This window comes from Protomyctophum parallelum (assembly GCF_964188405.1).
Source record: "Protomyctophum parallelum genome assembly, chromosome: 10".
In the NCBI taxonomy this organism is placed as follows: domain Eukaryota; kingdom Metazoa; phylum Chordata; class Actinopteri; order Myctophiformes; family Myctophidae; genus Protomyctophum; species Protomyctophum parallelum.
Window position 1 is genome coordinate 20,002,610 of NC_139704.1, and position 22,990 is coordinate 20,025,599.

General features: G+C 44.3%; 1 protein-coding gene across 22 annotated transcripts in view; it reads right to left on the reverse strand.

Annotated features, from left to right (window-relative positions):
* The window catches only part of LOC310866120 (neurexin-1a), a gene marked incomplete at its 5' end in the record, with an annotated part of 455,952 nt that overhangs the window by 67,491 nt on the left and 365,471 nt on the right, over window positions 1-22,990 (reverse strand). For 18 of the 22 annotated variants that reach the window (XM_083775482.1, XM_083775497.1, XM_083775483.1 and 15 more), the window contains 3 exons: window positions 1,857-2,182; window positions 3,635-3,724; window positions 19,799-19,970. In XM_083775482.1, coding sequence (XP_083631608.1) covers window positions 1,857-2,182; window positions 3,635-3,724; window positions 19,799-19,970 — 588 coding nt within the window. The remainder of the gene's footprint in view (window positions 1-1,856; window positions 2,183-3,634; window positions 3,725-19,798; window positions 19,971-22,990) is intronic. The other 4 variants (XM_083775489.1, XM_083775493.1, XM_083775492.1 and 1 more) reach the window with 1 other exon arrangement.

Below are 22,990 nucleotides of genomic sequence, written 5' to 3' on the forward strand. Positions count from 1 at the left end.
CAGTACAAAAGTAGAAAGTACTCATTGTGCAGAATGTCCAATTTCGAGTTTTCAAATGTTTAAGCTTACAATGCGCACGCCGCTTGTAAATTACTTGTTTTGTAATAATAATCAAAATCTAAAAAGTTTCTAGTAGCTAAAGTTTTCAAATAAATGTACTGGAGTAAAAGTAAGTAAGTACAAATAACTCAACATTGTAGTACAGTACTTAAGTAAATGTACTTAGTTACTTTATACCACTGCATATTGAAGAGTCCCTGAGCAAGACACTCATATAACCTCAACAGCTCCCCCCAGTTTGCTGAGCCATCTGAACAGCCATCTGGGTTGTTTCCACTAAATACTCCCCTATACTGATAGAATGCATTCTCCTAGAGCAGGGGTTCCAAAACTGTGGTGTGTGCAGTGTGCACCCCATGTGGTGCGAGACCGACCTCTTTGGGGTGGGTGACATGAAAAGAGTAACGGTGGTTTTATGGTGTTATTTAACACAAACGGCAAAATCCGGTAAACCACTATTGTAAGGACTCTAAGGAGATGTATAGAGCAGCCGTGGGAGTATACACCGGTTGCATGTCTCTCAGTGCAGTGACATTCTGTGATTATTTGCCATAATCATATTTAGAAAATCACACCCGTGTGAAGTGAGGGGCGCTTTTATCATCGTACATCATGTATCATCTCATACTGGCCAATCAGAATGCCTGTTGCCTGTTGCCACAAATTCCGTCATATTTGACATTTGACCTAATATCTCCGATGGAAAATATGAGACGTGTTGGGACAAGATTTACGTCATCTTTGGCCTCATTTCTTCTTTCATTGTCAATGGCAAATATTGAGACGTGTGGGGACAAAAGCTGTATATAGCGCCCCTCAAAAAAAAATTCATTTTCGGCCAAATACAAATACTTTGGGGCGTCAGCTAGGTCAGGAGGTAACAGGTGGTGCACGGCCCAAAAAGTTTGGGGACTGCTATGCTAGAGAAATAAGTAACCAGGTATATGAAAACAAGCCCAAAAGAAGCAACTAGGCCACATGAGCACGTTAAACTATATACGTTGGCGATTTGAAAATAGCCGATCCAAAAGCTCACAGCGCGTAGATCTGCAATTTAAAAAAAATATTGAGGGGAAAAAAAGTGCAAAATGTGGAACATTTTGGAAACACAAATCCCGTACGGGCCGGGGGTCCAGATCTTACTCCTAATCCGCTCCGCATGGATTAGGACACATTGAGATGCCACTGCCGGAAACACTCCTCACATTAGGAGGCAAAACCTGCAACTACCAATATTTACAAGCGACTTTACAGAAGAAAAAAAACAAGCCCAAAAACAGTGGTTTCAACCAGTGGTGTTCCAGGTGGTCTCCATGCTAAATGATGGAGTGTTGGTAACAAATGGAAGGACCAGCTTATATATCTTTAACCCTTATATATCTTTAACTCTTCAGCGTAAAATTAAACCAAATGGACCCTTACGGATGCATTTGGTTTCATTTTACGCTCTCAAGAGTTAAACTACCGTATTGTTAAACATCTACATTACTTATAATTTACAAGAAGTCTACAGTACACCTTTAGAGAATGTAGAATAATTGTCATTTTGATCGTTTGCCTGTCATCTACACTCTACAGCATGGAATTGTGGACCAAATCATATTGAACGACAACTACGTATATTCTACGTGTTGGATCTGAGAGGCTTAAATGTCATCAAATGGTGGTTCCGTGGCTCAAATGCCAAATAAATAATTGTCCTTGATCTTGAAAAGGGTTGAAAACCACTGGCTTATAGCTACAACAAGCAGACACGGCAACGCTGACAGAAGGAGAAGGCGAGCGTCTCTCCCTACCTGCTGAGGCTCTCGCGGGGTGGTCTGCTTGACGCGTCTGCTGGCCGCCGTGGTGGTGGTGATCTCCATGATGGAGGTGGACGTTTCCGAGCGGTTGTTGGCTGTGGCGCTCGACTGCGGCGTGATGGAGGAGGAAGGCGAGTCGCCGACCAGCCGCACGCTGCCCTGGACCTTGATGTTGGGGTCCCCCTCCACGGCCATGTTGAACACCTTCAGGCCGTTGTAGTAGAGGCCCGAGAGCTGGCCCTGAAAGGATCGGCTCCGGTCTCGCTCCCAGCCGCCGATCTGTATAGTGGTTTGGCTGTTGAAGATCGTGAGCTGGCGCCCTGCGGGAAAACAGCGTTACGTATATACGGGTATTGTTGAAGTGCGGACTCCGCCGCTTTTTACATAACAGACAAAGATAAAAAGACAGAAAGACAGATTATTTACCCGGCGACTAATGAGACCAATAAATTACCCGTTGCTAGAAGCAACCCCTGGTAATTTATTGCAGTTATAATGATGGGATGCCTATTAGAAAGCAGATTCAACGAAAATATATAGATGCGGAATAAAGAAAATATTTTAAAATCAAAGCAGCTTTGCTAAAAGGTCAGTCAACCAACTTGGGACTTCCATTCCAAGAGGTATGCCATTTAAGGGATACATGCATGAGATTATTACACATTACAATAAAATCCTGGATGAGTAATATAAATTAACAATTTGCCTGTAAATCATGCAGACAACATGAGTTGTGCTGTCACCAAATAATAATAATAATCACAAATAAAAAGATGAACAAACACAAACAAATACATCAAATAAAAATAAATAAATACATGCATTTATGAAGTAAATAAATACAAAAAAAAAATGTAAGTCACCAAAATTTGCAACATCCATATATCAATGTGGGAGTGGAGCAACAATGCAGCACTGGTGCTGCATTGCTAAGTATAAAAAGTGGTACAATGGCTGCATCTGTATTTCAATGAGGCTGTCCTAAAAAGCAATTACGCATGCAGCCTTTTAGCAAGAGCAACCAAGGAAAAGCAAACTTAAAATAAATATGGTTGGGTGTATGACAAAAAAAACAAAACATGTACTGTATATATTATTATATGAGAACATTAAAAGGTCAAACACAAACATAACAAAATAATGATAGGGATCATTATACACATTTAAGTAGAAATACAAATTAGTTGTTGAAATACAAAGCATGCACTCAGAATTTTGTTTTATGATGCAGTTCTTTAATCTAAATCCCTGTCCATATTTACTATTTCTGTTAAAGGGACTTCAAATTCCGATGCCAATTCAATATTACACTCTATTTATCATTGCTAGCCATTTAATCAAACTGATCAAATGATCAATCTAAAATAAGAACATACCAAGTATAGTGTATGTGTTTCAAATAACACAGAGAATATCAACTATACTGGAGGATTAATCTTGGATCTTTTACATTTCTCATTTAGATGTTTACTGGAACAATAATTTATAGTCATTTTAACCATGTTGATATTACTTCAGGAAGTCGATTTATATTTATATTTACAGTCCCTTTAACCTGAAGTTGACAGAAAACACGTATTAAAACATCTATCAAATGAATGCATATTATTATGAAATGTACTGTACACAGCACTACAAATTACATTTAACTATTCAAATCCTTTTGTTTGATTTAGTTTTACTGAAACTTTATTTTTTTAAGTTTATTATTTACAAAGTATTACTTGGTTATTAGCAAATTATTTTATTTGAAATTTTAATCAGTCTTTTACCTTTGTCGAGTAGCCATTCGTCAACTACTCGACCAAGTCGATATGGGATTCGCTGTCTAGCAATCGCCAGGCGTTCGTTATCAATGTTGCCTTTAAAGTTTAAAGAGAGATTTCATTGGTTAAAATCTGTAAGGTCAGAGGTTATATCATACTTAATGCTGGATCTATACAACTGCACAAGCTTTTTGTAGGGTTTAAAATTTAAAAAAACAATGTTAACTAAAACATTATTTGAACAATCTTTACTCAAGCATTTTATTTTATTTTAGCCAACAAATTATTCCTATATTAATTGTAAACTGGCACGCATATATTTCATCTAGGTTAAAAGACAAATTTATACATTTCCATAACAGACTTCTTACCCAATGACCCAACCCATTTCTTTGTTTTTAACTGGCTTTTAAACTAGTTATGTACATTTTCAAATGTAAAATCATTAAAAAATGTATAGTTAAATCAACCTTTTATGGTTTGACGGAGAAAACAAGTTATCTATTACAAATATTACAAATGCCCAACCACTTTATCAACAGACTAATTGGAAGGAAATAATTAGTTAATTTAAACAACAACAACAACCATTTCCATTATACATTCAAAGCATCTAGTCATACAGTATATAACTACGGTCATATAGCATATAAGTATACACATTGTTGCACAAATAATAAAACAGGGCAAAAGCTTTGACTAAAGCTATAAGGCTTCAAGGTACAAGAACAAAAAGCATGAGTCCAACTGGCTACACAAAACAATACATAATGGAGAACTCTTCCAGCTGGACTATACAGCAAGAACATGTTTTGATGGGGTCAAAATCCATGGCAAAGAATTGGTTTGACTGTATTCTAAGAGCAAAGCAAAGGAATTACTGAAAAAAGAGAGAAGGTCAGCAGCAACATAGACTCTTAAGATTGGAGCGAGTCTTTGGCATTGATGAGGGCAATCTCCCACATCACCCCTTTGCTCGTCATGTGCCAATCTCCCTTCCAGAAAAGATTTCTTCCAGGACCGATTCACTGTGTCTGAGAGTTCTTCTCCCTGCTATTGTCTTCAGAGATTGAATTCTAGTCGCCTCCATTCTCCTGGCAGATTGACAAAGTTTGTCACATCAACTATATTAATTCTGTTCTGGCAGATGAAAGACCAGGAGGTTAACTGTGATTGTGTAGAGAGGAGCGGGGAGAGGAAATGATAGAGGGGTTATTAGAGGACGACACAGCACCGTGATGCATAGCTAGTCTGATGGAACAGGAAAAAACGAAGGGACAGAGAAGAGGAAGTTTAATCCAGTCACACTAAAAACAGATAGCTCACTCTTTCCTTCCTTTAACCTTGTTAGCCAGGTTTTAAATCAACACTAGGGCACAATAAATAATTATTTTGGACAATCGTTTGGCAAAATGGTTAATTAAAATAGCATTGTGTTGTGAGCATTTAGAATTTTAGATCACTTATTTACGGTATTTGTTGTATGCCGAAGAAGGGCTTAAGTGGATAATCTTGATATGGAGTGATGGTTTGATGTGACAACTAGTACAGTATACTACTGTATGCAAGTCTTATTGCTCTGGGTGCCCAAAATACAAATTTTAAAATGAATGTTTTCCAATGTGATGACATCAGAAATGCAGTCATTCAGAGGAAAGTGGAACTCAAATGATTCGTCTAAAGGTCATACAGTATTTGAGGATGACTTTTTATGGAAGATACACAGTTTAAAGATTTACAGGGTGCAACCCCGAAAGGAACCCAGGCTTAAGATGCTCTTAGTAATGTGAGGAAACAGGAAAGTGAGTCAGTTCCATCGTCATCTTGAAATAATTTAGATTTAGAAGGAAAAGGGGCCATTATCTTTTTGTGCTGCAGACACTTCACTTAAAAATAACTATGACTCAGTAATGCTGTGATAACAGTAATGCTCCAACACTGACATGTCTTTTAAACCGGTGGTTCCCAAAGTGGGGTCCGGGGACCCCCAGGGGTCCTTGAGGGAGTTCCAGGGGGTTCCCAGCTAAATGATAGTTTGGAACCGAATGGACCCTTATGGGTCTGTAACTCTGAGAGTGTACAACTCTTTGTTCACTCTGAGTTAAATTAACACTGATTTTACATTATAAATTGGGGGTCCCAGAGATAGAAATGCCATTAAATGGGGGTCCGTACTCCGTAGACTAATGCATGTCAAATTGAGGGTCCTTGAAATTAAAGGGGTTGAGAATCACTGCTACAGCCGTAAAAATCTCTTATCCGAAGACTAATTAGTGTTAATTTGGGGGACGTTAAAACGTTTGGAAATCATTGTTTTAAACCCCATATACTTTGTTGCAGATGAAAATAGCCAGCCTACAAGTAAAAAAAAACGCTTGTGGAAAAAAGATATATTGAAATCATTTTGACAATATCTGGAAATCTTTTAAAATGTCTACCAAAAAGGGACCTTCTTTGAATTTCCCTTGTGTGGCACACACAATTGTATTTTTGTTGTCAAACTAAAAGTAATAAAGAGATAAAAACAAATGTTGTATTCTATGAAATAAACCTCTACTGCAGACTTTGACAGCACAGGCAGGTGGAGGGGGAAAAATTGCTACATGAAATGGATCACTGACGATTCTCTTCATCCATTTGCCTGTCACAGGGTGGCCATGTTGATTATGTCACCTCTTCTGCCCATGAAGGAGGGCAATGGCCGTGCGCTACTGCTCTGACAGCTCATTTGAAGATAGGTCAGCGTCAAACTGGGCTCTGGAGAGCAGGGAGCCTACGGCTGGGAGGACAGTGATGACATACTGTACAGACTGGCCAAGACAATGGCGTAAAAAAGGGAGAGACTGAGGTCTCTTTTTGCTTTGCACTTATTCATTTGCATGCTCAACAGCTCGGCAGCTGCCTTGATATTTGCATGTTAGTGCATGAGGTGGTAATCAAAAATTGGGATAGGCTATTTCAAATAATTTTGAAATGTGTCAACATGCTGCCGGGGCACGTTGTGGGAGTGCAATCCTCACCACATGAATCCCAACGTCACAATTCTGAGGCAAGCATTCGGCAAAAGTAGCATACTGTATATCTTGCAGCTATGAACTTGTATATCAGCCATTTTCGGCAAAGAGATTTGGTGTAGGGGGGGAGCGTACCAAGTGCAGAGCCTTGGGGGACCCCGGTCAACAAAGTACAGTACAGTATAGGGCTTACTGTAAGTAGACCGGGCAGCTTGTTAAAATGAGGCAAGGCCAATGTACTGACAGCGACACAAGGCCAATGTACTGACAGCGACACAGATGGATAGACAATCGGATAGAGACGGACAGTGAGGCACGTGCACACAGACATACTTGTGCAGGCATCGACACCAATGGGTTGACTGTACACTCTTTCAGAGGCAGTGAATGAATAAATGCAGACAATAAGCCTTGGCCTAAACCAACGTTTGTCATTGCAGGCATAATGCCACAAACACGCTATTGTGTAAAAACGCTATAATTCAAAAACAGGAGGGCAGCTATTTATCTTTTCAGCTATGGATCCTATGGTCTTCTCGCCTATTTTTATGGCCTGCAGGTTAATTAAGTGTGGATATAATCGGGCCTGATCGTGTATTGATCCCCGCTGAGGAACGTTAGGAGTGCGAAACAATGCTATCCCATGGGGCCCTGAATGCCGCAGTAGGACCCATTCATTGTGACGGCTGTGAGCAGAACCGCTGGCCACCGGTTGGTATGGGACAGGGGGGCTGGCTTATCTCCTCTGCCAGATAGCGGCCTTTCAGCTGAGCCGTCCCTGGCCTGCCCTCCTCGCTCCTTGTTTTATTTTTGGTTAATAAAGTGGTCCGATAAGGCAGGAGCTTTATCTCATTACAAGCCCTCGGACACTACCATTCCACATCAAATGAACACATATGCAAACGTCCGCCGTTAATGCGGCAGGGAGAATTGGGGAGGACGAACCGAGACAAATATTGCCATTATTTTTGTGTTATTCGATCACTCTTTCATCTTTTACTTTGGCAGAGAAAACCACTGCGCCATTTTCTTTCTTCTTTTTTTTGCTGCTGGTGGCTGGTTGGTCGCTCAACAGACTAAATGGGCTCATGAACAGAATTAAGTGGAAAGGCGTGTGGTTAGAATAATACCGTGGCGTATATACGGCCATGTGGATGGCAGAGCTCCAGTCCATGAGATGATTCATTAGAGCCACGGCTAAAGGACGTCGGACAAAAACATCTCTCCATAGCCCAGAAATCAGACTCATAACTGCAAGGTGCAGACAGGAAAAGCAAAAAATAGCTGTCAGGTCCAAACCATTCACGTGGTGCTGGTGTGTGTGTGTGTGTGTGTGTGTATGTGTTATGTGTGTGTGTGTGTGTGTGTGTGTGTGTGTGTGTGTGTGTGGGGGGGGGGGGTGTAGAGAAAGAGCAGGTCCACAGAGCTGAGAGGAGCGGAGTGAGCCAGAGATAGAGCTCCCTCGCTCTGTAAGTGCATCACGCTCCGATAACAGTAACGTTAGCAGAACAAGGCCAGGGCCTCCTCCATTATCTTCGTGTGCAGCGCTCTTTCATTGGGTGATCCGGCAGTGTGTACCGCACTGCACCCCTACGGGCCTGGCAGAGCATCATTGTGATGGTATTACTTCCATGGCCCGGACTCAGGAGAAGGGCTAAAAAATTTTTTGTAGCTGTCCAGCCTTTTGTGTCGGAATAAAAAGGAAGGACGAGAGTGGGGGGGAAAAAGAGGAGAGAGGGAGAACTGGTGGCTACAATAAAGGGAAAGCTACTCCAGAGCCTGCGCTCTGCATTTGAGATTCTTATAATTGGACTAAGGACTTCTAATAGCCCATAAGTATGCAGTATGTGACTTTTTAATGAGATTACCAGGGCAGAATAGTAGGAGCTGGTGGAGTAATTATTCCCGTGCTTTTGACAATTGATAGCCCCCCTCCTCCCATATAATCTCCTCTACTCCATCTAACTGACTCCGCGGCCATCGTTCTTATCCTCGCCGTCTACTCGTATTATGATCACTGTTGATCTGTGAGTGGCCTATGAGAGGCTGAAGGCTGTTATTATGACTGGGTTAGAGGCATTCGCGGAGCCTAATCAAACTACAGACGAGCACAGAGAATAATGGCGTTGTGTGCTTCAGGGCGGAGGGTGGAACCTCTCAGTAATTGTGATCGGAGGTACAGTAATTAGGGTTCAGTCAGCCTAATAGGAGAGTCAGACTTGGCTTTGTCAGTAAAACGCTTTTGGTGGGTATACGGGATTAGATTTTGTCTGTTTGTTCCTACGAGCATTGATGACACTGCTCTATGCTTATCATTTATAGCCCCCCCCCCTCTTTCCTTTGAGTAATTGATGTGATTTGACACTCACATAAATAGAGCAGGAAATATGCAACGATTTTGCACTGACTCGTGTAGATTTTTGATTCTTTGTCATTGGCAATGTGTATGGGGGTTATAAATGCTAAATGTTCATGACATATTTGTGAAAATGTGAAAATGTAAGCTTCAGAATTGACAAGATAATTATTATTATGGAAGTGCACTTTTTTGTTGTTTTCAATATTAGTCAAAAGCTTGAAAATGTGCAGTTAGAGTTCGGTCACAGACACCAAACTTTGATTCGGCCTATGTGGTAGATTCTGCCAATGCTTTTCAATGGGAACGGAGTGGTTTGTTGCCATTTGCGGATCATTTACGCAAAAAATAAAATAAAAACTTAAATAAAGTAATAATCCATTCCCATTGAAAATCATTGGCAGAATCTGCCGGACCGCTGCATGGGCAAAATTAGCTCTGGTCCATAGCCAATGCTTTTATGATTCTGCCCTGCATTGGCTATGCTACTTTCAGCTTTTAACTCTCACATGGAACTCAGACTAGCCTCTCCTCTTTAGCGTAAATAAAAATAAAGTTTTTGCTACTCACCAAAACAAAGGCGGGTTGTGTCATTAGAAAGCCTACTTTCCTTAGTGGGAGCACTCTGAGCCCCTTTTGGGCCAAAAAGGGATTTTGTTTCCACCGGGAAAAAAATACCGTACTTTTAGTAACGCCAAAGCGCCCTCTACCGATATTGCCCAGAGAACTGACTCATAGAAAATATTTTTCCTCCGGTGAAAAATAATCCCTTTCTGGCCAAAAAGTACCATTTATACGTGTGGTGGGGGCTCAGAGTGCGTCCACTAAGGAAAGTAGGCTTTCTAATGACACAACCCGTGTTTGTTTTGGTGAATAGCAAAAACATTCTTTTTAAATACGCTAAAGAGGAGAGGCTGGTCTGAGTTCCATGTGAGATTTAAAAGCGAAAGTAGCATAGCCAATGCAGGGCAGAATCATAGAAGCATTGGCTATGGACCAGAGCTAGGGCAAAATTTATGTTTGGTGTGACCACAACCTAATACAGTATACTGTAGTTTCTAATGGCTTGAACAACTACAGTAGCATACTGTTTTCTACTAGATATATATTTTCCCTTGCCCAGCCAGTGGAATTACCAATTAGGCTACCCATCATAAGTCTGGAAATGTATTCTAGAATCTTGACCTCTAAATAATGTTAACTTTCAAACTTTCAAATCCGTCTTGAAGGGCTGATTTGAAATTTTAAAAAGCATACAGTATGTTATTTATCTTCAACCATTCAGAATGTTCAAGGAGTAATTCGAGTGGCGTTTTAGTTTTTGAAAAATTGGCTACATGCAGCCATCTGTTGGCATTTGTTAGCAATCCTTGTGCCAGACAATGAAAAGACAATTATTTTTCTTGGAATCAAATCCAAATCCTTCCAAAGATTTCCATTGCTTAGTCTTACACTTTTTGTTGTATCGATGTGTGCATGAGTAGCAAGACTGACAGGCATTAGTTTAGGACTGAGGGAAAATCCTCATTGTCCAATTACCATTAGTGTGATTTTGTAAAAATTGAGAATGGATCCAAAATATAAGCCATAAAACTGAAAAGTGTTTCCGTCTATGGTTCTTCATACAACTTGAGAGAAGCACACCTGCATTATGTGTTTGGGGGACTGAGGGTGTTGCATGCAGGCAAGCTCTCAAGCTCCATCCATGCATTTAGCCCTGCGGTGCGTTCTGGCATGGTCCATGACATGATGTCAAAAGACATTAGCTTCCCTTTTCTACCCCAGGCTAGCAGTGAGGATTGAATGCTAGCCATAAAATGTTCTTCCATTTATATGAATGCACTGGTCATGGCTAAAATGTCACCAAACATTACGCAAACGGGGACAGACAGGTTGAACTTATCTTCCGTTTAGCCTGTGCCCCAGTCATTCAGCAGTGGTGTCCAACCTGGGGCCTGCCAAAGGTCACAGGAGGGACAAGCTGCCTTGTCTGTTTTGAGGTATAACTGAACATAAGATGCACACAATCTGAATACTTCACTATCCACTTGTGTTTATTCTACATGTGTTATGTAGAACAAACAATATTACACCTTGTGACCTGTAGCTGTGACCAGATATCCAGTGTTCAACCACTGGTAAATGCAATATAATTCCAACATATCAGACACAATCAAATTCACCCATTTGTAACTCTGAGTTTGTATACAGATCTAACCAAATTATTTTAAGCGAATTAACAGGATTTCACTGTGCAGTAATGGTTATCCTGCAACAATATCCTACATAGCTAATGTCCATCATCATGCAGTACAGTTATAAACTGTTCAATTTGAGTGTGTAGGGGCCGGGGGCCCTGGATGACCATAACAGATCTATAACTCTGAGAGTGTTCAAATGGAACCAAATGGACCCTTACGAGTCCATTTGGTTCCATTCGAAAACTCTCAGAGTTAAGGGGGTCTTTTCAAATAAAACATTTGAGAACCACTAGTAGTTGGACTCCTAATATGCCATAGAGTTGTAGTAAATAAGTGTCAAACATATTCTGAAGAAAACCCGGAGACTTTACATTCAGTAAGTGGATCAAAATAAGAACATTATAATGGTGTGTGAAACAAAAAAACAAACATTTCCCACGGACAAGACCAAGTCTTTGCCACGGACACATGTGTCCGTGTACGGACATGTTGGTGACCCCTGGTAGCGGGTGTTGGACTGTTGGTGCACCATTTCAAACTGTGACATAACACAGTAAAGTCATGGTAGCATTAGTGCATAGTATAACACAGTTATTTTAAGTTTAATTCGCTCAGTAATTCACTGTGGGAACACGCCTTCCAGGCGTGAGACAACAGAACAACTATAAACTCCCATATAATGATATTAGATGGGTTTATGCCGCGTGACGTCATCGCGCCCAGGCTCCGCCTGAGGGTATGTGTGGCGCGGTGACGCCTCCCGCTCATTCGCTCTTTCTTCTGCATGAAGACAACAAGCACTATTACAACTCAACCGAGCCAAAACTTCTCTACGGATAAGTTTTCTCTTCTATCTACCACAGCGACAGAAGCTCATAACTTCTACCGTCACTTCGCTATTTTTACAAAAAAAATAGCAACCTCAAAAGTAAGTCTGTGGCCGCCGTAAGCCCGACCTTTTTATTGCCTTCGAGCCGGTTTTTAGCCGGCTGCTAGCCAGCTATTAGCCAACCCTGAGTGTTAGCTTTGCTTTCCCCGCTTGTTGCGCTAGCATCTTTAAAAAAAAGCTATTGTTTGGGCTCGAGGTATAAGCCCGTTTACGTTGCTTAGCCTACTAGCCCCTTCTGTGCTAGCTTGTTTCAGCTTTAGCTTCCACCGCTAGCCTTTAGCTTTTCGTTGCTACCGCAGCTCGAGGCATAGTAGCCCGCTGTTTACTTAACCAGCCCGGGGGTTTCTCTTCTGGACGTCGAGGCTTAAGACGACCATTCAGCCACACTGTGCTACCCTTTTTTCCGTCTCTTGGAGAAAAAGAGCAGCATGGACGCCCGTTCTAAATTGAGCGCGGCCGCGGCTAGACGCAACCGCCGCGGGATTCCTTCGGTCCTGCAGAAGCGTTCTAGCAATGCGGGCTGCGGGAACCTTATGTCGGGATTGGACGGCCACCACCGCTGCACACAGTGCCTGGGTTTCAACCATGCTCTGAGAGGCCTCAAAGAGCCAGGCTACTGCAGCATCTGCGTTCACATGGACCACCACACTCTAACTCACCGTCTGACGAGAGTAAGAGATGCAATGGGCCTTCCTCGTTACAACAACGAACGTGATGAAGACTATGCGCCACGTGGAGGCCCCAGGCCTGCTCTCTGCCAGGAGCCATGGCTTAATGAGGATCTGGAAAGGGGCCAAGGAAGCTCCCACCACGCAGCTAGAGCTAGAAGAGCTCCAGAAGGCTACGTGGATGATAGGGGCTTTAGGCACCCACCTTCTAGAGCGCCCAGCGCCTCCACTTCCAGAGCCCCAATCTCTGCAGCTGTAGCTCCTCATGGAGCCTCTGCAGATTATGATGCTGTCCCATGGCCACCTCTTAGCCGTAGGGACTGGGACGACCGCATGGAAGACCCTTTAGATGCTCTTCCTCCCTACCAGGATCTCGGCCAGTATCGTGTTGTCGACGAGGCCATGGCTGACAGCGACAACGAGCGAGATTACGGGTACGCGGACGAGAGGGAGGACAATCGCGGGGACGAAGACATCGACCCCCCAGATGACAACGCAGGTGAGAGGCTTCCAGATGATGAGGCTCCGGTTGACGGTGCCCAAGGAGATCGGGGCCCCCCTCCTGCCAATCCTGAAACACTTCGTGATGAGTCAGAGCTGCTGACCATCTACAAGATTGCAGCTATCAGGTGCGAGCGCACCTGGCCAACTGAGCTCCAACCGGAGGTCCCTGATGGCCTAGCCTGGCAGGGGCTGGAGGACCTGGGACCCAGACCCGTGCCTAGGGTCAGGCTGCCTTTCGCTAAGGGCTTTCAAGGCACCATCACCCACACCTGGACAGTCCCCTTTCCAGAGACTGCTGTCCGCAGACCCACCTTCTCCCTGGAGACCGATGAACCGGAGTCAGCAGGTCCCGGACCCCTTCCTTCGGTGGATAGGGCGCTGGCGGGTTACCTCCTAAACCCCCCATCACCACAACCCGTGCCGGCGGACAAGGAGCCCACCTTCCCCACCAGGCGGGATAAAGACGCTTCCGCGGCCAACAAGCATCTGTTCCTCTACCAGGTGGCAGCCGCTAGGACCCTCAATGCTGAGGCCAGGAGGGCGGTCGTGCCGCATCCTCCAACAGGACCTCCTCTGCCAGCCGTGAGAGACAGAGGGCTCCCAGGAAGGAAGACACCCGCCGCCCCGCCTCCCCACGTCCACCTGCCCCTAAACAAGGATCAGGCAGAGGTCAGAAACCCAGGGGTGGCAAATAGCAGGCCAGGCCTGGCCTCGGGGGGAGGCAAGTCCTCTTCCCACCCGCCCACGTTCCGGGACCAAGTCTGGAGGTAGTGGCCCAGGGCCTCACCCCACGACCACCCATGAGAGGGAAGGGAGACACAGACCGGACTGCGACAACCGTCCTTCCAGCTGCACTTATTTCTCCCAATGTTGTTGTTACAATGCATACATGCAATGCCTGTTTTTGTTCAAATAAAGAATGTAAGAAAAAACAAAAAAACAAACAACAACCCCAATCCCGGAAGGGCACTTTCAGGAGTGTCCTGTGGACGCCCTCTGGAAGTGGGAGACCAGCATGGCAAAGTGAGGAGCATGTGAACCCTTCCCAGGCTCCTCACTGGACGCCGGGGTCATGCCGACATTTTCTTCGACCCACCAGGGGGCGCCAGCGCACCACAGGTCGGTACCATGACGGCATTAGAGAACCCTCTGACGAGATGCACAGAGCAATGGAAACTACTCGGAGCATCTCCTTGGGTCCTACGAACCATCGCAAAGGGCTACAAGCTACAGTTTGCAAAGAGACCTCCCACCTTCGAGAAAGTTATCTTCTCCAAAGCGGTGGGCCCGGCAGCGGAGACTCTTCGAACAGAGATCCGCACACTGATAGACAAGAGAGCTATCAGGGAAGTCCCCCCACACCAGAGCTTGAACGGTTTCTACTCTCGTTATTTTCTGGTCAAGAAAAAGGGCGGTGGGCTGCGGCCCATCTTGGACCTGAGAGCCCTCAACAGGTACCTCTCGAAGTTCTGCTTCAAGATGCTTACACCCACAACCTTAGTCCACCTGATACGTCAGGGAGACTGGTTCACGTCTATAGACCTGGAAGATGCATACTTCCACGTACCCATCTACCCACCGCACAGGAAGTTCCTGCGCTTCGGGTTCGAGGGGAAACGGTACGAGTACCTCATTCTCCCCTTCGGAATGTCTCTGAGCCCCAGGGTCTTCGTGAAATGTACACAAGCAGCCCTGGCTCCGCTGAGACAACGCGGGCTCCGAGTAGCCAGTTACATAGACGACTGGCTACTCCTAGCAGACTCAGCAGAGGAGGCAGCAGCCCACACCAGACAGGTGGCGGCGCACATGTCATCCCTAGGCTTCACCATAAACCTCAAGAAGAGCTCCATGGTTCCAGCACAGACCATAGACTTCATAGGCATCAGCCTGAACTCCCTCTCCTTCACAGCAAGGCTGTCACAGGACAGGGTCGACTCTCTCCTGCAATGCGTATCGCAGTTCCAGGTAGGTCGCAAGATCCCCTACGGACTGTGCATGAGGATGGCCGGACTTCTGGCATCGGCCATCGCTTTAGTCCGTCTGGGCAGACTGCACATGAGACCCTTCCAGAGATGGATGGGATCGCTACACGTCCCCAGCAGCAACCGTTTCAGCAAGGTGAAGGTTTCAGCGGAAGGCGAGACGGCCTTGGACTGGTGGAGGGACGAGAACATCCTGACGGACGGAGTCCCCCTGGGGACAATCCTTTCCAGGAAAGTGGTCACTTCAGACGCCAGCCACCTTGGTTGGGGCGCCACCCACGAAGGCATGACGGCGAGAGGAGTGTGGGGTGCGGATCTACGGAGCGCACACATCAATTACCTAGAATTGATGGCGGTCTTCCTAGCTCTGCGACACTTCAAACCACATCTCTGCGGTTACCACGTCCTGGTGAGGACGGACAACACAACACGACTATGTGCTACATAAACAAGCAGGGAGGACTCAGATCCCCACTGCTGCACTCACTAGCACACAGGCTGATCTTGTGGTGCGATGCACAAGTCCTCTCGATCAAAGCCTGCCACATCCCGGGACTCCTGAACAAAGGAGCAGACCTGCTATACAGGGGCCCGGTTCGCTACTCGGAATGGTCTCTACATCCCGAGGTGACCGCCCAGCTGTGGCAGAAGTTCGGGGTCCCCATGGTGGACCTGTTCACCGCAGAGGACAACGCGAAGTGCAGACTGTACTTCTCGATCCAAGGGAACTGGACCCTGGGCTTGGATGCTCTGGCACACAGCTGGCCACGAGGCCTACTGTATGCCTTTCCCCCCCTGTCTCTGATTCGTCCCACTCTGGAGAGAGTGAGGACTCAGGGTCTGAGAGTGATCCTCATAGCCCCGGCTTGGGGCTCATGGAGGTCGGAACTGACTCCTCTCCTCTACGACACACCGTGGCAGCTCCCTCTATGAGCGGACATGATCACGCAGGCGGGGAACGAGATTTTCCATCCCCGACCGCACGAGCTAGACCTTTGGGCATGGCCCGTGAGAGGTTAAACCTGGACGCCAACGACCTGCCCCCCAATGTCATAGCGACAATTCAGGGGGCCAGGGCACAGTCTACCAGAGACAAGTACGACATCGCCTGGCGTGTTTTTCAACGCTGGTGCTCTAGGAGACCTGGTAACATTGTCCCTTACCAGGCCCCTCTAGCAGTCATCCTAACCTTCCTGCAGAGCTTCCTAGATGAGGGAAAATCCTTTGCATCGGTGAAACTCAACCTAGCAGCCATCACGGCATGCCACGTTGGTTTCAACGGGAAAACCGTGTGGAAACAGCCATTGGTACCTCAGTTCATGAAAGGGGCGTCCCGTATACACCAGGTCTCGAGTCCCCTGGTGCCACCCTGGGATCTGACACTGGTTCTCGATGCCCTCACACAGGCACCCTTCGAACCTCTAGAAACAGTGGGGCTTAAACACCTCACTTTGAAAACCGCGTTACTAATAGCTCTCACGAGTGCGAAACGGGTAAGTGACCTACATGCCCTCTCGAGTAGTCCAGAGTGCATGCGGTTCAACAACGACAATTCCAGAGTGACCATAAGACCGAACCCGGCCTTTATACCCAAGAATGTCCTCGCTCCTTGTGCCCCAGTTGACCTAACAGCTTTTCATCCGCCCCCTTTCAACTCGGAAGGGGATAGAAGACTGAACAGCCTCTGCCCGGTTCGAGCCCTGAGGCTGTACATAGACAGGACGTCCCCCTCTAGGAGGGGGCACAGTCAACTGTTCGTGGCATGGAATCCCCGTACCATAGGAAGACCTATCACCAAGGTGCGTCTTTCCCAGTGGAGGCTATACGCAGCGCTTACAATAGTAAGGGTATACAGCCTCCAGAAGTCCTTAGGGCACACTCCACTAGAGGGGTATCGACTTCCTGGGCCCTACTCAAGGGCGTGTCGATACAGGAAGTCTGTACGGCGGCAAGCTGGTCGTCTACCTCGACCTTTGCCAGGTACTACAACCTTGACATGGCTGCGCCTTCAATGGTGCACGCAGTCCTGACGGCTGCCACCAGATGAGTCAAGTGGGCTGGACCCCCAGGGGACCAGACCCTCAGGCCTCACAGTAGGCTAGGACCCTCTGGTCGTCGTCCCCTCCTCCCTAGCCTTAGGTTAAGGCATATAAGGCAGTTTCGATTGCCAGCTCCTTTCAAGGAATTAGGGTTCCTTGGGTCTGTGACCCAAGGGATCCTGACTCCTTTTAGGCAGGGACATGAGCCACCGGGTCGGTGACCCGGTGGACTCTACTTAAGGGCAACTAGGTCGGTGACCTGGGGGCCCTCTTTTCCTCGGGGATCACGGGGTCAGTGACCCCAGTTGATCCCCAAACTTCGTCCTATCCGGGTGGTCACTGCACAGGGTGCACGTGACCCCCAGAGAGGGCACTTCTACAGATGGGTCTTGTCTCGTGTTCGTTTGTAGGGAGCTTATGATTCTCCCACAGTGAATTACTGAGCGAATTAAACTTAAAATAACATTAGGTTACTTACAAGGTAACCATGGTTATTTAAGTGAAATGAGCGAAGTAATTCACTAAGATACCCTAGTGCTTGGTCTCAGCAGAAGAAAGTATCATCTACAAATGAGCGGGAGGCGTCACCGCGCCATACATACCCTCAGGCGGAGCCTGGGCGCGATGACGTCACACGGCATAAACCCATCTAATATCATTATATGGGAGTTTATAGTTGTTCTGTTGTCTCACGCCTGGAAGGCGTGTGCCCACAGTGAATTACTTTGCTCATTTCACTTAAATAACCATGGTAAGTAACCTAATGTTATCAAGTTAATTAAGCTCAAAATTTGTAAAAAAAAGAAAAAAAAAAAAAAGAAGAAAAAAAAAAAGAAGAAAATTAACCAAATGGACCCGCCATATAGCTTTTGTCAAAACCTTTGAACATTGCAGACGTTAATGAACCCAAAGCTGGCAGTGAAACACATTTCAAGTTCACAGCTGTCCTACTAGTAGCCTAGTGACAATTAAGGTGACATTTTTAAAACACACATACTGAGTGTACAGTGCCAGTGTTACTGAGGTTTTTCTGTATCTCCAGTGTAAGGCCATCACTTTACATTCACCCGTAGTGTTCAATATTGCCTTTTCAGAAGATGTTTAGTGACTTACCTCATATCTAAAAAAAAAGAAAAAAGGCTCAGAGTTTGATCTACACTACAACACGCCTTAACTCTTTCAGCGGCACCTGGTGGTCACCAGTTTAGGCTTTGAGTGCCAATTCTCCCATTATAAAGAAAGAAAGAATTTGTAATTATATTATGCATGTAATGTGATGAATGTCATCACCTGTACACCAGATTAGAGGAATTTTCAAAATATGGATAAATATGGGACGTCTTCCCAAGGGAAGACGTGTCGTCCGTGGCATCCGGTACATAATTGGCAATTAGACGTCTTGACGTTTATGGCTCTTAAACTGTTTTAATGAACAGCACGTATTGTGTCCTGTATCACTACGCTATAGTATGTTTTGTTTGTTAATCTGTAGTTTATTATGTAGCAGGCTATTATTGTGTAGCACAATTACGTGTATTTCTTTCATTGCACAAGTCACACATGTAGTAATGCAATGCCAAACAGTATATGTTTGTTTCTCATAAAGTATAGACAAGAGCTATGCAATCATTACATACTGTATAATGCCAATTTCAGAAGGAAAATAAGTAAATGTCAAAATGTCAAATGTAATTCTAATAATCTATTCAGTGAAGAGCATCAGTATCAACACTGTTTACACTCGCAACATGAAACTACTCCTACATGTATTTAACTCCTAAATGATGCTTATTGTGTTAGGCTATATATTATTGGCATATTTGCTGTATGTTTGCCAAATTATAGTAATTCATTGAACACGCGATTGAGCTGACAAACAATGAAATAAAACCGTAAATGGAAAGGACCATTTTACAGAAACTGCATTGATTTGTTACCATCATTTATATGTAACCAGTATTTGTTATGATGCGAACACAGCGTGAAAGCCATTTAACTCAATGGGAGCCACAATGTAGGCTAACCACAGTATTTAAAAAACGTTTCACAACTTTCAACAATTACAGTGAACGTTCCAACACATGTATGTACTTACGCCCCCCATTTCCTGGATACCAAATGTTACACTAGACTGGTTTATGATAGCTAACATAGTTCGTCTATACCACAACATTAACCAGCCAACAACTGACTGGATACAGTATGTGTCCAAGGGATTTGGCCTGTTTCCTATAGCAACATAAGAGCATTCAGATGAAGCCTATACAGTATGTCACCTAGAATAGTCAAGTCTTTGGGTTACTGTAAAGAGATAGATAGACATATACATGGAAAAACCACAATAAAACTGGTATTCTCTTGTAAAATAAGGCTAATAAATGCATTCACATGGCAGGCAAAATAAATACTAATATCCAACTTCCAAAACAGATCAGCAGTTAAACCATTGCTCGATAAATATGTAAATACATTTATAAATCGTGGCAGAGAGCATCATGGGTAGAGTGGGTCACTCACCTGTGGGGTAGCGTTCAATGACTGGTAGGTCATCCAACTGCAGAGTGGCATTACCCCCACTCCGCGTAAACTTCACTATATGGTACTTTCCGTCATTTACAAACTTTGACGTCTCCTCAATATTAATGTCATCTGTTCCGACATTAAACACAACTGCAATGTTTCCCTTTTCCTGGAGAAGAGAAGAGAAGAGAAGAGAAGAGAAGAGAAGAGAAGAGAAGAGAAGAGAAGAGAAGAGAAGAGAAGAGAAGAGAAGAGAAGAGAAGAGAAATATTTAATGATCAGACATTTGAATGCACAGTGCAGCATCATCTTTGCAGATAAACAAAATAAATTATACATGTTATGTGAAAGGACATACTTTATCTTGGTTTACAATATTTAATAAGTTACCACAGTGGATTTACAGAAAATAATTTCTTCTGTATATCAATAAGAGGAGATGCACTTTCATGTTTCGTTTGTTTTGTATGAGTGTATTTATTTATTCTAATCTAATCCTAAAAGCTACTGTGAAATGCAAACAATTCCGAAATCTCCTGATTAAGAAATGATGGAGATGGATTTTTTTTTATCACTGAGACATACTAAAGTATGAAAGTGTTTATGTAAATACATGAAATGCTGAATGCTAATATGAACGCTAATCAACATTTCACAATTACATAATTTCATAAATACACCACAGGTAATTAAAAGTGGATAGCAAGTCAATATAAAGGTAAGTGTTTGCTCTCTAACTGCAGCAAAGTAGAGATATTAAAATAATTTACATCATCACTTCAATTAGTTGCTCACTGAGGTCGTCCTCAAACAAGCCAAAATCACTTTAATGTACAGAATATTATGTCTTCTGTTAACAACAGTATGTTTGGCAAACAAAGAAATGTGATAACATTTAGCAAATTCATGATGAACAAATTCATAAAACAACATTTTAAAAAGTAACGCAACTTTATCTCACCAATGTGAGGATGGCATTTTTTTTTGTACTCTACCTACTTTGTGGACTGAGGTGGTTTCAATCTTTATTATATTTGAACCAATACGTTTTAGATAATGAATAGAACCATCTGGGCACTTCTACTTGGCTCAGAGACAATTTTACGCGTAAAAACAATGTCTCATCTCCACTTTGCCCAACACTCACTGGCTTCAAAGTCTGCCGTTAAGATATTATTGTATCTGAGCAGATTGTGAGAGTGCATAATTAAATCACAGTACGGCTACAGTATCATTACAGAGACAGCACAGATCAGCAGAACCCCACTAATATAAACTAGAGGAAATAATAAGAAAAGTTCTGACAGGAGGTTTGAATCCACTAAAGCGTTAAGCTTAATTTATTGTAAGCTTCATCGCGCCAGTTTTTTTTTTTTGCAAAAATAAGTTAAAGAACAGATCTACTGTACAAGCTTAAGACATGTTAGCTTGTAGATCAGTTATTTTGGGGGAGCAGCGCTGTGACTGTACGCCATCCTATGGAGTATAGGCCTATAAAAGTGAGCTTTAGATTTGACTGTAATGGGGTATCTCCTCCTAATAGTCTCGTTACTGTGTACGGCACAAAATCCCTGTCCCTGAAACCTATACAGTTTTAATCCAGCTGGGATGAGTACATATGTTGGCACAATCCTGCGCTCTCTATAAACTGCAGTTAAAAGAGCATCTGGTTGGAGGTTCAACCTTGAGGCGCAGCATTCTGCATGTCATTATCCAGTCAGCACAGCCGTACTACACTGTCGCACGCACACGCACACGCACACACACACACACACACACACACACACACACACACACACACACACACACACACACACACACACACACACACACACACACACACACACACACACACACACACTTTTAGAACCTTAAACTGACAGTAAACCAAGCTGCAGCTCAAAACAGCAGGGGTTGTCCGAGCGTGGGGGTAGTCCTGTCGGCTTGGTGTATTTTCGGGCCGCAGTCGAACCTCACAGAAACAGCACAACTAAATAGGTGGGTGTTTGCAGTGTCAATTTTGAGCGGATGGGCGTATAGTTGGAACAGGAGAAGGTGTGATAGGGGCGGTGGCATTCCCTTCACGGAGAACTTAGCATTCGTGCATGCTGCGGTTTGTACAAATGACGACGTGACCCGGAGGTGAGTGGAGATCACCGCTGTCGTCAATGTTGGCTTTAAAGACACAAACAGCCAGGCTCTCTATCCTCCCTCTCTTCCTTTCTCTCATATACACAAACAATCTCTCTCTGTTCCCCTAACACATTGGTTCCCAAACTGTGGTGCGTGCACCCCTTGTAGTGCGCGAGCGCCTTCTAGGGGGTGCGCGACATGAAAAGGCTAATGGTGGTGCTATGGTTTTATTATAAATATATTAACATATTATGCCAATATATGGCAAGTAGAATATAGCCTATGCTGCATATATATGCCATATTCAGGTTAATATATGTGCATATGTGTATATATATATATATAGGAAATATATAGCTTATGCAAATGTAATTTCCATGTGGGGGTGAGTCAGCTAGGTCAGGAGGTAACAGGGAGTGCATGACCAAAACGGTTTGGGAACCGCTGCCCTAACACATGAACTCCATCTCTCTCTGTCTAACACGCACACTCACACACTTACACCCTCCCCCTCCTCAACCCCCTCAAAATGCAGAATGAACATGGCAAAGTGAGTCTCCAGAGCCAGAAGCTACAGCGCAATTAAAACCATTTGTAACGTGTCACACCATGTTACCAAAACTAGGCCAATTGTATGCTCTGGAAATGTAATTTTAGGACAGATTATATAATCTGATATGATTACAAGCACAAGTGCAACCGTCCTATTCCCGGTAGGCATGGAACAGTCATCCACACCCGGGTCGCCATAAAGCCAGTCAAGCTGTAGTGTGCTATATACAATAGAAGGGGGGGTTCCCACACCTTTTCAGCTCGAGACCCAAAGGAGACATTTGGTGTTTCGTACAGTCTCCCCAGGGACAAAAATACACCATGAATTAAAACTGTTAAACTTCCCTGTTCTACCCCGGTTTACAGGCATCCTGTGCACGTGCTGATTTCTTTTGCCAGGTGCTTGAAAAGCACCTGGACTACATTTGCACCTACCACTACTGACAACCGTAACAGACGACTTTAGTGACGACCTAGTCAGGATTGGCTGCCTCCTAGCGACCT